The 16,222-nt window shown below is 37.8% G+C and overlaps 1 protein-coding gene across 1 annotated transcript in view; it reads left to right on the plus strand.

Annotated features, from left to right (window-relative positions):
* Positions 1-16,222, plus strand: part of LOC124712365 (mucin-5AC-like) — a 400,134-nt gene that overhangs the window by 362,618 nt on the left and 21,294 nt on the right. Inside the window, 3 exon segments of the mRNA XM_047242660.1 lie at positions 133-249; positions 1,883-1,978; positions 5,377-5,563. Coding sequence (XP_047098616.1) covers positions 133-249; positions 1,883-1,978; positions 5,377-5,563 — 400 coding nt within the window.

Below are 16,222 nucleotides of genomic sequence, written 5' to 3' on the forward strand. Positions count from 1 at the left end.
TATGCTTCAAACCGCATATATACATTATTGGAAAGTTAATTATTAAAGAGATAATTAAAGAGCTACAAGCAGAGTGTGTACGGGAGAGAAATATTATATGTGAAAATATTCCTGTTTGTGTGTCTGTTACAGTTCCTGGACGAATCCGACACGTGTTCCGAAGTGAGCTGCCCGCCGCGCGGACTCATCAGCAGGGCAGACACCGACATCGACGCAGATTCCAAGGCAACAAGACTGCAGACGCACCTGGTCAGTACTGCGGCATCACTGCCATTGCGGTGACCGCGGTGTGTGTAGAGACGAGGATCAATGATCCTTAATTACTGCCGTTACCATTCCAGTAGCCTTACATGCTTAAACGCGAGGTCCGAGAAAGTTTCTTCCACACAAGCGCCTTATCATTTTCCCACCTCCAGCCCGGTCCCTTCACCACCGCCACGTGTCTCCCCCCCCCCCCCCCCCCCCCCCCCCCCCCCCCCCCCCCCCGTGTCGGTTTTCACTACTAATTGTGCTACACGCTATACATAAACCTAGCACTTGGGCGCTGCACTCAGCGTGGCCGTTACTAATTGTGACATATCCTACATAGAAATCTTAACGATTGTGCCATCACTAGCAAATCCTCCCAGCCGTTACTAATTGTGAAATGTCCTATATAGAAATCTTAACGGTTGTATCTTCTCTGGCGGTTCTTTTAGCTTGGCGCCCCAGTCAGCGGTTTCTGTCTTTTGTGCCTTAAACCGGCCTGGAAGTGCAATATGAGCGGAAGATAAAGAGATTTTAAGAAGAAAGATGTAAGCAAACTCATATTCTGCGGCCTGGAAGTGCAATATGAGCGGAAGATAAAGAGATTTTAAGAAGAAAGATGTAAGCAAACTCATATTCTGCGGTGAATCACGATATAGTTGAGAGACTTCACGATAAATGTCCTGGATAGGCCACATACTAATCAAAAACCCACTACGTGTTTCTTCGGCCTAACCTGTCAGTTTGATGAGGCAGGATGCGCTTTCGGTTTACGGAAAAAAAAAGGAAATAAATCTACAGGCACGGATGTGGTGGGGAGGATGAGCACTGCCCCCTTCCACCCCTTGCTGGGTACGCCCTTGATGGAACAAAACTTTTCTAAAAAGTACCACTTCTGTTTTCTACACCATTCCGGAGTGAAGGCGGCTTTTTACTGTGTTAACAATAAAAAACAAACGTGAGGAAATGGACGAACTTGAAGCATGACTTACGAGCTGTAGTGCCCAACGACAAATCAAATATAATTAAAATTAATAACTATTCGTTCAGTTATAGTGCTGCATCATGAAACTTAGTGAAGTGACTGCATACTAATGCTAAGACAACATAGTGTCTTCACTACCAAAGCAATGACATATTTTGTCCTGAATAGCTTTGACCCAGTTGTTATTACTTGTTGCAAAGTCCTTACAATTAACACAATTTCTATGACAGGCTTTTTCCAGAATTTTTGTAGGCTCATGTTGACTGCTTCAAAACATTTCAAAGCAAATGGACAAAAGCTGCTCACTTCTTATTTAATATTTCATTATTAGCTAATCCATTCCTTGCATCATAGATTGTGGGCTTGGGCTGGAAAACCATGTTTTATTGTCAGGCATAATGTCACATGAGAATGTAGTTAACTAATGCCTGTATTGTTAAACGAGATACTTTTGTCTTACAGCCATTCATTGTTAACAAAGTTCAGTTTTATGTGAGTGTGCTTTCCAAATTTGTCCTTTCATATTCAGCAAAGAGGTGATAGCCTAACAGAATGCCATGAAACCATAATCATTATCTATTTTATGTGCTTCACCATGAGAGTGATCTACTAACTGATGTGTGTGTCACATCTTGTGTATGTCTGTTGCAGGGCTGGGAGCAGGAGACCCTGCCTGTAACCTGCTGGGAAGTGCCCCGTTCCAAACTGCGGCTGCAGACGGTGCTGGGCCAAGGGAACTTTGGACAGGTTGGCTTACTCATTTTGTAGTAGATAGAAATCTGTTTCATAGCTTAGGCATCATCACTGTAAGCTTACCCTCCCACACATCACTATTAAAATTCTATGTCTTTGCACAAATTTTAAAAGCTTTGAGAGGTGTAAAATATACAAAAGAAACTTTTTACTTATCTTCATTACCTCGTTGTTGTTGACTCTCAAGTCATCTTGTGTCTATGGTACATTCTTGAGGCTGTAATTATGATTTAACGGGTTCCTGAAGATGAAATAACTAATGAAGATTTGCGTGTAGTTATAAATATCTTTTTTATTTTATTCCATTCTTCTATACCACACTGACTTCACAATCTCCATTTTTACCACACCACAAATTACATTATTAAAGACACAATCAGAAACACGTCTGACTCCAGCTAAGTCATGCCCACCACAACTACTAGCTTTCTGTGGTACTAACAATATTCCAAAGAGTTTACATCCTTTCATGCCAAAAGGAGAATCTTCAAGTTATATCATTATTTTGTAAATGAATCCAGAAATAAATTTAATAATTAGTTTTAGATTGTGCAATTAATAATACAAATTGTAAGTATGCCAGAAATTTTGTAATTTCAATTATTTTTAAAAGAAGAGTAATTTTGGCCGTACATATAGAGTGCTAACAAATTAATTTCTTTTTATACATTTTTACCCAAAACATAGCACATCATATAAAAAATCATATGAAATTCATTCAGTTAGACAGCTGAGAATGTTCACATATACAAGAATTGATAGTATAAATGGTATCAGTTGTTTCTATATAAAAAAAGGTAATGTTAGAGGAGGGTGACCCATTATAACACCATCTGCTGTACAATGGTAGTTTTTGTCATTGAAATGTTCTTGATACAAGGGATGCATCGGAAATAATTTTACAAACATTGGAAACAGATTTCTTGCACCAAGGCAGGAAAAAAAATTCCTTGATAATGTATGACTGAAGGTCCTTCATCTTTGGTTTAGTAGAGAAAAAGGTATACAACATTCCCTATCATTTCAGTTTGTGTGTATACTTGTCAAATAATTGATTGTCCCAACCTCTACAACACCACTGACATTGGGAATTACCAGGATCAGGGACATGACATAGAAGGACTAAACCCCTTTAACTAACATTATTTGTCCTTTTGATGACAAACATTTATTTTTTAAGCAACAACAGGTCCCCTTTAAGAAAAACAGGAAGGAAAATTCCAAGTTAATTTGCGATGTTGAATTTACACACTTGAAAGTGTTCAAAATGGTGAATACCTGACTGGGTTGTCCCATAAAGGTTTTTATCTACCCAAAAAAGATGGTTATCGATATTTACTGTTCTGTATTTTCCTAATTTGTCTCATATGTAAATGAGGCCAAAGATACAAACAACGGGTTGGCAGTTTGTGTAACAATCTGTAGGCAAAAGTTCTCACATGATTGGTGACCAGCAAGCAAAAGATGCTGCACACATTGATAACATTATGGGTACATGAACTGTTGATGAAGTACCCTCCATGCAGTACTGTTGGATATGTCATGAAAGAATATTCTGAGCCTGCAGAATATTCTTCATGAATAGAAACAGGTTGGACATTGGACATTGTAGACAGAGTGACCGCAAATGAACACTGATGTTATCTGGAAGTAAGTCTCCATAATAACACATTGTTACTGGGGCAAAATAAGTGCATCAGCCAGTTGATTTATATCTATCTAACAAAAAGAATTTTAACAAAATAATTTAATTTGATGGATAAAAAATCCACTCACCAAGTGGGGGCAGAACACATACATAAAAGGAGGTTATAAGTAGGCAAGCTTGCTGAGCCAGTGGCTCCTTCCTCAGAAAGATGGTTTAAATGGGAAGGAAGAGGGATGAGGGAAATGTACTGGAATGGTCTAGGGAAAGGGGTAGATTTCAGGAAAGTCACACAGAACCATTGGTCAGGGGAGACTTACCACAGAGGATGAGAAGTCTTTCTCAGAAATAAAAGCATTTGATTTATAGTCAGATATTCGCTTTTGTTCTAATAGTGTATGACACTTCCACAAGGCTTGCTAACAATTATGAACTGCTGTGATGTGGAAAGCACAAGTCTTATACTAAAAGGAACAATAGTTTCTAATTATTCCTGCTGTAACAGTTCACACAAAATGGCCAGACTATGTATAAACTGTCCCTAATTTTGCCACATTATCAGCATGTCACAGGAATCATTCATAACTATCTAATACAAAGGAATATTCCTTGAGAGCAACTTACAGTAGGACCATCATGTAAACCTAATTTTTACCCAGTCTTCCACTTTTAAGCTCTCAGTTTTTCAAATCTCATCTGGTGCAGTCTCCAACAGTCAGTCATTCCTTGTCATCCCAACCGGTTAGTCTCCCCGACCTGGGGTTTGGGTAACTTTTCCAAACTCTACCTCTTTTCCTAAACCTCACCAGTCCTTTTCCTTCACCCCTCCTCCTTCCTCGTCAACTCTTCTGCCAGAATAAAGAGCCACTTGCACCAAAAGCTGCTAAATTGTAACACCTTTTTTATATATATATATATATATATATATATATATATATATATATATATATATATAATATATATATATGTGTGTGTGTTCCCCCCATGTGATGAGTACATGAGTACATTTTTTATCTATCCAATTACTTATTTTTTCAAAAATTGATTATTTTTGTTGATGTAAACCAAATTTCTGGGTGGATAACTGGAGACTTGTTAAAATAATTCTAAGAAATGTAATTCAACTGTGAAGAAAGTTACTTACAGAATTATTATCCATCTGACTCTTAAAATTCTGGCAGCAAATGTTTCAGTGTGAGTCACTGCATTATATTCTCTTACATCCATTTATTTCATCGTGCTGGTAAAATTTCACTGTAAGCATTTGAAAATGGTACAATAGGGGCTAAAACCATATTTGAACCATTAATCTCATGAAATTACAGTAGTTTGTGATGTACATATTTAGATGTTGAAATCAACAAAATTACATGTATGTCTTTAGAGATATATGTTGGAAAGAAAGAAGTCCACTGCTTAACCTTCTTTGTTCAACTGCTATACATAAATATGTTTAGATCATAAAATTTTTTCTTTGCCTGAAGATGACCTGTTGTCATCTATGTTTGGAGTGTTTTACAGTTCTTGTTTTGTCACTAAGTGTGCATGATCAATATCTTAACCAGTAGGTGAATGAATGTTATAGTTGGCTGATGACCCACATTGTCCTTATTTTTAACAATAACTTCCCTCAATGAAATACTCCATTCACTTATAAAATGTTTTATTGTGTGGAGCAGAGTTGGTAAAATATTTTTGTATTTCCTGTTATTTATTCACTTTGTAGTAATGCTGATCACTTTAACAGGTGCTGAAAGCAGAAATAGATGACATATGTGGTGGCATTGGCTCCACTAGACTTGTAGCTGTTAAGACTGTGAAGGAGGATGCAAGTCAGAGAGATAAAGACGACCTCCTGCGTGAGATGGAGATCATGAAAACACTAGGAGCCCATCCAAATGTAGTCACACTATTGGGATGTTGTACTGAACAAGGTAAGACAACTTTAAACACACACACACACACACACACACACACACACACACACACACACACACACACACGCAGGATGTGATTCCTAACAGTAGTCAAGCACATAATTCTCATCACATTTTTTGTATGACATCCAGTGTCAGTTTATTTTCCATTACAAACAACATGATTTTTAGAGCGAAATTTTACATGCACACTTGATAGAGTGGTTCCAAATTAGTCTGGTGTGATATTTGTGTTATTGACATATATTAACAGGGACAATAAAACATGAAGAGTAAACTGTACTCCAGCAGCAATTGAGCTATGCTGCTACTGCATGGTGATATGAGTCAGCACGAGCTGCTGTGGTGTTGTTGCTGCTAGAGTACTGGCTATTCTTTGTGTTTTATTGTCCCTGTTAACATATGTCAATAACACAAATATCACACCACAATAATTTGGAACCGCTCTATCTAGTGCGCATGTAAAATTACGTTTTAAAAACAATTTTGTTTGCAATGAGCAATTAACCATTGATTTCTGTCAGCAATGAGAGTCACATGATGGTGAGCAGTATTTGTTTGGGATGACACCAGCCACACATAGAAAAAGTGATATTGCATATATCTGCCAAAACACCAGAGAAAAACATGAAAAAGTGCCTGACGGCTCTGGGGAGAGAGACCGTTACAATTTCTTCAAATCTGGATGTGTGTGTGCATTCCTGTAACTTTTCCAAAGATATTAATTCCTTCAATTGTCGTTGCCAGTATTTCAGGTTTCAATAGTGAACTACTCTCTGTTTATGACCAGTAAAATGTATCTCTTGATTAGAGAACCTACACAGTTATGCCTTAACATACCAAAATAAGAACATTTAGAAACTATTAACAGAAGAAACATTCTCATAAATTATGCCCCATTCAAAAGTTACTACAAATAGCTGTCTTACTATATCTGTTTGAAGTTATTGTGAATGCTATATTTGCTTTATACTATGATTAAAAGCTTCCTGGAGCAGCAGTATACCTAGATTTATTGTGAGGCTAGTCAGAATGACTCATTCACTCTGAGGTAGTGTGTGCTGTTGTGAGGCTGTATGCTGGACCAGAACTTGAACCTGTAACTTTGCCTTTTGTGGGCAATGCTCCTGCCAGCTGTGGAAGAGAGAGCATGGTCATGACAATTTTTACACACATAATTTTGCATAGTTTGCACATCATGCAGTTCTAGAAAATTACAAGCTACAACAGACATTTTATAAGCGATATAGAGGTTGGTATTACTGTGGATTCTTTAATGCTATGTCAGCTGTAGTTAGGAGCCCTAGGAAGGAGCACGTGTTTTTGTTTTTGGCTGTGTACTCTAATGTTAAACTGGCAAGGGGTAGAAATGGACCCTGCAGTGGTTGAAGACCAGAGGTTGTACATCAAGATTGATACTTTATGTGGCAAAAACCTGACAGAAATTCATAGTGCATTAAGTGAAGTTCATATTGAGTTTACAGTGGACTGTAGTGTAATTTCAAGTTGGGTTAATAGTCTTTGTGGTGGTTGTATGAGCACTGACGATAATCTACGACCCAGAAGGCCAAACATGTCATCAGATGAATAAAGTGTGAAACTTGTGGCAGATGATCTTGAAGAGGATTGTTGAGCGACTTGTGAGGAACTCTCTGAACCCATGAGAATTTCCCAACACCATTATTTTGTATTCTGACAAATAATTTGAAGAAGAGAAAAATTTCTGCAAGAAGGTCCCACACTATTCGACTCCTGAAGAGAAGCAGAAATGCCTGGACATTGCAACCTTACTCGAACAATGGTTCGTCAATATAGATCAAGGACTCTTGTGTTAAATTGTCGCTACTGATGAAACGTGAATTACAGACTTTGGACAAGAGTTGAAGTCTCAGTCCAATGAGTGCAGAGCTTCATATTCTCCACATCCAAAAAGATTTCAATGCGCTCAATCAAACCTCAAGCAAATGATGATTTTTGATTATGATCACTAAGGGATCATTATGACAGATAGAGTCCCATGTGGAACAAAGTATCACAGAACTGTATTATCATAACTTCATGCAAAATATGTGCAGAAACATGCATAAAATCAAACATTAGTTGCTCAAGGCTCAGCCACTCATTCTCCATGACAGTGCTCACCTGCATATTTGTGAAGTTGTAGCCCAAAAACTGTGCTGTAAACATGAATGGGAAGTACTTCCACATCCTCTGTTCAGCTCGGACATGAGTCCATCAGACTTTGACTCGTTTCCGAAGTTCACGAAACTTATGAGTGGACACCATTATCTTTCTCTGGAAGAGCTTTCTACCGCTATTACCTGAGCTATTTGACAGATGAACAGAAGTGGTGTACTGGATGGAATAATAGAGCTTCCAAGACAATGGTATTCAGTCATAGAGAAGCAGGGAGAGTATATTGAAGGAGTAAAGAGATACTGGGGGGGGGGGGGGGGGGGGGGATTTAAGCGAAAAGATTAATGTGCATTATTTATGAAATGTTCCTCATATCTTTTAGTTCCTCTCCCCCATGTGGATTGTCTTGCTTCCTGACGACCTGCTGTGAACATTCTAGCCAGGTCAAGGTGCTGATTCAATGGGTGACTAAAACTGGGAATTAACTGGAGGCTGAATAAGCCAAGACATTACAGAAGGAATCCCCCCGTCCCCCATTCCACTCTCACATAAACACAAGGAAAAAGACAACAGGAACACTGACTTTGTCAAATGTAGGTGGAAATGACTAAAGTGAAACAGCAGTCCCCTCGTTAAATGTTCATATAACCATAGTCCGCAGACCTGTGTTAACAATCATAGTGCTTCTAATAATGGTGAATACAACTTCAATTTTATATCATGCAAATTTTGATGATGTCAAAAGTTATGAGAATTTTTTGAAATATTAGTTCTTGAAAGAATTACATGGAGCTTGTGGTCCTAAAATGTTTGGTCAAATGGTTTCCAAAAGCTGTACTCTTCTGAACTGGAATTTATTGGAAGTTATGCTAAAGTTATGGACTAAGCAGTGTTAAAGTTATGTACTAGGCAGTGATGTAAACAAATTGTTATGAATACTATAGTTAGCATAGTAAAAAATATCTATATTTTATTATTATTATTATTATTGTTGTTGTTGTTGTTGTTATCATCATAAACATTTTGACTCATTGAAAGTGAGGCAGATGGCAGGTAAAATTTGGGAGTTTGAGGAGGAAGGAGGTGGGGTGGGTTAAGACTGTAACAAACTGTGACATCCCCTCCAGACCTGAAATGTTGATCTGTGCCTGTCTGTTACTTACTGAGATAATGTGGCACAAACGCGAGTCAGTCATTTATTGTTTTAGCTCATGGTATCGAAATGTGAAACTTTATGATAATTATGTCCACACATCAGTTATTATTATATGACTCATATCTCTCTTGAGTTGCAACAGACTTCTGCACTGTTAGTTTCTGTAAATACTGTACTAATGCATTCATTATTGCTAAAATGAATGATATTCAAACAACAGTCAGAGCAGATTTTATCAGTTTAGAATTCATTGGGCAGACTGTAACATTTGCTATGTTTGACAATGAACAAAGATGAAATGAACACGTAAAATAATTTTGTGATGATACTGTAGTTCACTTGATACTATAGGCACTTACAGCATCAATAATAACAATATTCGAAAATATCATAAATGTGTGTCTTTAAATTATAACTTGACATCACTATCATGCTCATCATTGTAAAGTTCCTGTGCTTCAGAATTCAGCACTATAGCAACCACTTTTTTTGCAGTTGTATCTGCAAGATGTAATACCTATATTTTCTAGTTTAGTAATAATATGAGTCAGTAATATTAATTTCTTCACAATTTTTAATACTTAAATGCCCTATGAAGTAATGTCAGATAGTCTGAATGTTGACACTCCCATGAAGGTGACTAATGTTGCATAATATATGCTAAATTCAGTTAGAGTTTGTAACATGTTAAGTAGCTTAATTGTTGTGCACATATTAATTTAGTAACATGTTAAATAGTATAATTGTTGAACACATGTTAATTAATTGGATGATACGCAATCTAGATACGCATTTTGCTTAATCCATATTTCTGCACTATTCATAATCCACAGTACTGCACATGTCAGTATTTGGTGAAATGTGACAGTTTAGAGAGAGAGAGAGAGAGAGAGAGAGAGATACTAAATTTTCATAAGATTAACAGTTTGAGATCAATGTCAGATATATGGCAAATCAGATCCAGTTAAAATTGCATCAGTGATGGCTAAGAATAGTGTGAGATCTTTTAAAAATGGTATTCTTTCACAATATATGTAACCTAGAGTAATGAACTTTGATTGCAGACCACATTGCAACACACTCAGGAACTGAAATTTATTAAAGATTTATCTACAAGGCTGGTAGGCACAACAAGCTATTTCTCCATTTGCAAGAAGCAAATGATGAAAAATGCAACATCAGTCTGTCGCTTATCTTCCTAAATAAGTTACTAAAATCAACTGTCATCATGAATTTAGTGCTGCAAGGTCATGTCTATTTAGGCAATACTGGGCCACACAGTGTATCTGCTCTGATTAGCAGATATGGTCTCCTTTGTTTCCAGTAAGTTCAGCCTTTGTAGTGGACCCCTGCTCATGTGTCACAGAAACCTAGTTAGTTCCCATGAGCTTATGAAATAGTTCTGGAACTTTACACAAGTTCTTCTCTTTTATCAAAAATTTTGTCTCATTACCATCTAAAGTTTGTTTCTGTCTTTGATTTTTCCCTAAATAAGAGCTAGTTAAATAACATTTTTCAAGACAAGTGACTTTCATTTTGCGCCTTCCCCCTTCCCCTTTTTCTACACATACTTTCACCTTTGTAAGTTTTCACTTCTAATGGTGATATGCACTGTATATAAATCGTATACTCGGACACCTCTGACACCCCTCAGATTGGTGCCCGAAGTAGCAGATTGTGCTGATTGAGCCTTAACCTGTCTCCTCCTGTTTCTCAGTGTGCTTCTTTAGTTTGGCTTCCTTATGCAAAAACAGTTTGTGTCCAGAATCTTTATTTTGGTTTTGAGCTTACTTAATTTGCTGATGTAATTAGTTGTAAGTTTCTCCAGGCTGTCATCACTACTGCAAACTGTGTGGTGGTGCTCTGCTTGAGAGAAGTTGACCAAAGCTTGCTTCCTGACTACTGTTTGGACAAATTTGGAGTAAAGTTCCTAATCACCAGAATTCGTTCAGCTGTCCTGATTTAGACTCTGAACCCCTCTGAATCATTGTGATTCCTTTGTCAATTGAAGATGTTAAGCTCATTGGGTCCCTTCACACAGTTTGAGAGGAGTATATGGTGTCCAGCCTTAGGATCACTCCTTCTCAAGTCTTTCATCAGAAACAACACGAACATAAAACTACACTCAATATGCAGTTTACATGATCATTTTCACTAAACAGTCACACTTATATCTCAAATTTGGTAAAGGAATGGTTCTGAAAGAATGTATGAGGAAAGCCTTTCATAGGTTTAGGCAGCTAATTCCTAAGGAATGTCCCAGTCAATAATGCCCCTTGGTTTTTATATTTAATGTGAGGTGTGTGGCAATCCTTTATTGAAGCAGATAGATAAAAATAAATGTGCAAACGGTATAAAGCATAACCAATGTAAATTCACTCATCATCATTTTCCATAGATCTCATCAAAGAGATAGGATGAGCCAAGGTATACATTAGCAAAAGACAAAGAAATCATAGACATATAAACTCCATAATGTACTGATAATGAACAATCACTATAGTGCATAATAGTATTCATACTTAGGCCAACTGAAAGAAGGCTACTATTTGGCAAAAAGCTGATGTCTCCTAAGTAACTCTAATCCGCTATCGATAGCTTAACATCTAGTTGATTGCAATGATATTTTTAACAAACAGGGTGTGTACACCTGAGACAATCAGGAAATCTGGGAAAAAGTGGGAATTTTTTCATCTGGGAAAAATCCAGGTAAAACATGGGAATTATCCATTACTTTAGTTTTCCGTTAAATTTTTATAATTTTGAGTGGGAAGAACTAATACTCTATCAAAGAATTTTACTTTATCCTGCTACTGCAGAACAGTATTTTAGCAATAAAACTTAAACTAGAGAATAGCATGAAAAATAAAACCTTAGCTGAAAAGAAAATATGCCACTTACAACAACAACACACATGCACACACAAGCTTCTGTAGACAGCAGAATATGTTAAAGGCTTTTGATGAGCATGATGTCACAGCTGTTTCCATTTTTAACACGTCATGGGAAAATATTATGAATGGGGGTTTGAGAAGTGTTAGGCTCAAAGTAAATTTCCTTTTATGCAACATGAATTATGTTAATCAAATTTTCTTACACTACTCCCATGCAACAATTTGTGCTAACTGTACACTTTCTTGTTAAATGTTTGCCTGTAGTGATGCTTATTTGATTTCATTACTATCTCAATCAAAGGATCTATTCTCAGAGGCTCTAGCTCCTTTGCAGCCAAATTTTGATGGTTAATTTAATTTTGGGTTCCCAGAGGGAGAATTTCACTCTGCAGTGGAGTGTGCACTGATATGAAACTTCCTGGCAGATTAAAACTTTGCGCTGAACTGAGACTCGAACTCGGGGCCTTTGCCTTTTGCAGGCAAGTGCTCAACTGACAGAGCTACCCAGCATGACTCACAATCCCTCCTCATGGCTTTGCTTTACTGTTAGCATTTAAAATACATTCAACATAGGACGTGTTTACACTTAACATGATAGCCGATTCCTGCATGGTAAAAAATCAACCCCAAACACAAAGTGGCATCTGTGGAAATGATTAAACTCAACTAGTAATGTCTAACAACATGATCACTTGACTAAAATACAAATGAGGCACTGAGACCCATAAGGACCTAAAGCACAATGCCCTCGACCACACATTTAAGTGAGTGACACAGCTTCCCATGAATTTTCATATATATAATGTTAGCCTACACCACAGATAAACCTGACTCACCATAAGATCAACAGATATCAGAAGTATGAATACACGCTACAATGCACAATCATCGGTGATGTGCTTTAGGCTCTTCTGATTCTTATAAGGGAAATTCTCCATTGCACCACCCTAAGATCTAGTGGCAAGAGGGCCCAGTGGATAGCCTGTCAAAAACTAAATATACATCAAGCATGAAAACAGGAAGAAGGTATAATGAACAGTGGGAGGAAGAAAAAAAAATAATGTCCATGTCATGGTGTAATGTCCATTTGCAACAGCGAGGTGTAAAGAAGAGGCCCATAATGAAAGTGGGATTCTGGACAACTTCTGTATTAGCTGCCAAAAGGAATTGGCATTCAAATGGCAACCAGAAATGTTTGATGAAAAGGCAACAAGTCCATTGCCTCCTCCACTAGAAAACACGTCTGGTGAGTCATACACAGCATTAGTGACAGTATGTGTGTCATACGATAGGAATCTCTTATCGACACACCTAACTTGTATGCCAGATGAGTGAGTGAGATATGCATCCTTGGTGTTTGTATGAATGTGAATGTGATCACTCCCAAAGAAATGATGAAAACATAATAGTTTATAATAGAGGGAAACATTCCACGTGGGAAAAATATATCTAAAAACAAAGATGATGTAACTTACCAAACAAAAGCGTTGGTATGTTGATAGAGACACTAACAAACGCAAACACACACACAAAATTCAAGCTTTCACAACCCATGGTTGCTTCATCACGAAAGAGGGAAGGAGAGGGAAAGACGAAAGCATGTGGGTTTTAAGGGAGAAGGTAAGGAGTCATTCCAATCCCGGAAGCGGAAAGACTTACCTTAGGGGGAAAAAGGGACAGGTATACACTCGTACACACACGCATATCCATCCGCACATATACAGACACAAGCAGACATATATATATAGGCCATAATAGTTTGTTACATAAAGCTGCAAAAAATGAATGCAGCAGTTTCATAATCACACAGTTTTCCACGTGCTCTATCAAAACATACGTTTTTAACATTTTTGAAGTTGCATTCCATTTTGGAAGTTTTGATTCTGGAATTCCTGTGTCGTAAGATTGCTCACAACGATTTATTTGTTGTTTTCTTTTCAGTGAGATGTCTATGTTTTATGTTGCTGCTTGCACTATTCATCCCATTTGCTTCTTACCATGTGACTCATATTCTATAATCAGTGTATAGTATGACAATTACCCGGACTACAGAAAGATAACAAACAATTCAATGACAAGACAGACAGTTGGTAGTGTTGTCATCATCATCATCATCATCATCATCATCTTTTTTGTTTCCCCTCTATCCAACATTTGGTTGGGTTGGGGTATCAATGGTACTACACCATTTTATTTGGTCTTTCCATCATTCTTCTTCCACAATTTGGTTCCATAGCAGGTTTCTCCTCTTTAAACTCATCTCTCTTGTATCAGTCCATCTTGTTATCTTTCTTCCTCTTGGCCTCTTGCCCTCAATCTTGAACTCCGTCATTCTTCTTTGTATTCTTTCTTCTCCCATCCTCTTCACATGCCCAAACCATTTTAATGTATTCTTTTCAATTTTCTCAGTCAACTTCTCCACTCCAATTTCCTTCCTAACATCTTCATTTTTCACTCTCTCTCTCTCTCTCTCTCGCCTTGTCTTCTCTAGCATACTTCTCAGAAACTTCATTTCACTGGACTGTATCTTACTCTCCTCTCTTCCAGTCATGGTCAAGTCTTTGAGCTGTAAATTAGTAGAGGTGTGAAGTAAAGTCTTGTATAGCACCAGCTTGCACCTAATTGGCACTTCCCTTCCCCACACCAAGCCCTTCACACTCGTAAAATGTACTACTCTGTTGTATGGTTTTGCTAATTTCCATCTCCAAACAAGCATTCCCCATTAATACACTTCCCAAATATTTAAAGTTGTCCACTATTTCAATATCCCGTCGCTTAATATGAATTTGTCCCTTGCCCTCTCTATCCTCTCTGGTTACCACCATGGTCTTGCTTTTCTCCACACTAAATTTCGTTCCAAATTTCTCGACCTTGTCATTTAGGATGTCTATTTGTTTTTGTACCTCCATACTACTTGTTACCCACACCACAATATCACCAGCAAATAGTAACAGCATCATCTTCCTTCCTTTATTGGATTCTTTTGTCTCTTTGACTGTTTCATCTATCACCATTATAAATAGTAGTGGTGATATCACACTTCTTGTCTTAGTCCTGTAACATTCTTAAACCATTTAGTTCTTCCAACTGGTGTCTGCACACAACTAGAGCATTTTTTGTACATTGCCTGGATGACTTCAAATGTTTGCTTTCCAACTCCCTTCCTCTTCAAGGTTTCCAGTACCTTTTCCCTGGGAACACTGTCATATGCTTTCACTAGGTTGAGAAATGTCATCACCAGATCTTTCCTATACTCCCAATGTCTTTCCATCAACTGTCTCATACTAAAGATTTGGTTCACTGTTGATCTACCATGATGAAAGCCATACTGCTCGTCTTCTAACTGCCCTTCCACTTTTTCTCTCACTTTTCTTTCCAGTATCCTCTCCATTATTTTTGCTACTTGGGATATGAGTGTGAGCCCTCAATAGGTGTCGCATTCTTTCCTGTCACTCTTCTTGAAAATTGGGATTATTATTCCCTTTCCCCATTCTTCAAGTACACATTTTTGGGTCCAAATGCATCTTATGTTGTGTAAAAAGTAAACAAAATAAATTGGCATGTGGGAGTTTTGGACACTGCTTATCCACTTTGCAGTTGAACACCATGACCAGTTAACCAAGCCACCATGGCTGTTCCACACACTTGATGTACTTCTTAAGCTTGGACCATTTGTTTTTTCTAATTTGCTTTTTTTTTACATTTAAGTACATCTTCTTCCTTCATGCTTGATGTGTGTGTAGTTTTTGATGGTCTATCCACTGGCCCATCTTACCACTAAATATGAGGGAGGGGGGGAGGGGGTGCAGTGGGGAATTTCCCTTGAAAGCGATTGAATGGATTACTATATGATAAAATTCATAACTTAATATACCATAACTTAATACACCATAACTTACTCAGAAACCCACAAAATAGGTTTACTGTCAGTACAACTTTAACATATATTGACATCCAATCTTATTTCACTGCAGTATATAGTGAGTGAACCACCATATTTGAGGAGTGTGCTATCATGTAGCAGGATTTATGCCGAGCAGATGGGGGTAAAAGTCTGCCGCAGTACACTGCCACCTGGTGGCACTGATGTAAACTTCTAGTTGGGAGGCAAGGACTAAGCGTGCACATCATCAACTGTGCACATTGTTTATCAAATCTGTATGTAGTTGGCCCATAAGGCAATTATGTCATGTGATTTGGTCGTGCACAAAACCTCCTTAAAACGTGCACAACTGAAGGTGTGCTCACGGGCCTGTTGCCAAGTTTCACGGAGTATAAAGAAGCAGTAACCCGGTAGATTTAAGTGCTGTATCTTTCAGATTGCAGTATCTGTGTCATGCCTAACAGCATTCACAGAAAAATAACCAATAAATCTGCTGTGTGTCAAAAGTTTGGGTGGTCATGTGCTATTGTGCTCTTACACAGCACCTACCACTGAATGGACATCAAAAAATTGGCATTCGGTACCAT

The sequence above is a fragment of the Schistocerca piceifrons genome, chromosome 8, assembly GCF_021461385.2.
Source record: "Schistocerca piceifrons isolate TAMUIC-IGC-003096 chromosome 8, iqSchPice1.1, whole genome shotgun sequence".
NCBI lineage: Eukaryota > Metazoa > Arthropoda > Insecta > Orthoptera > Acrididae > Schistocerca > Schistocerca piceifrons.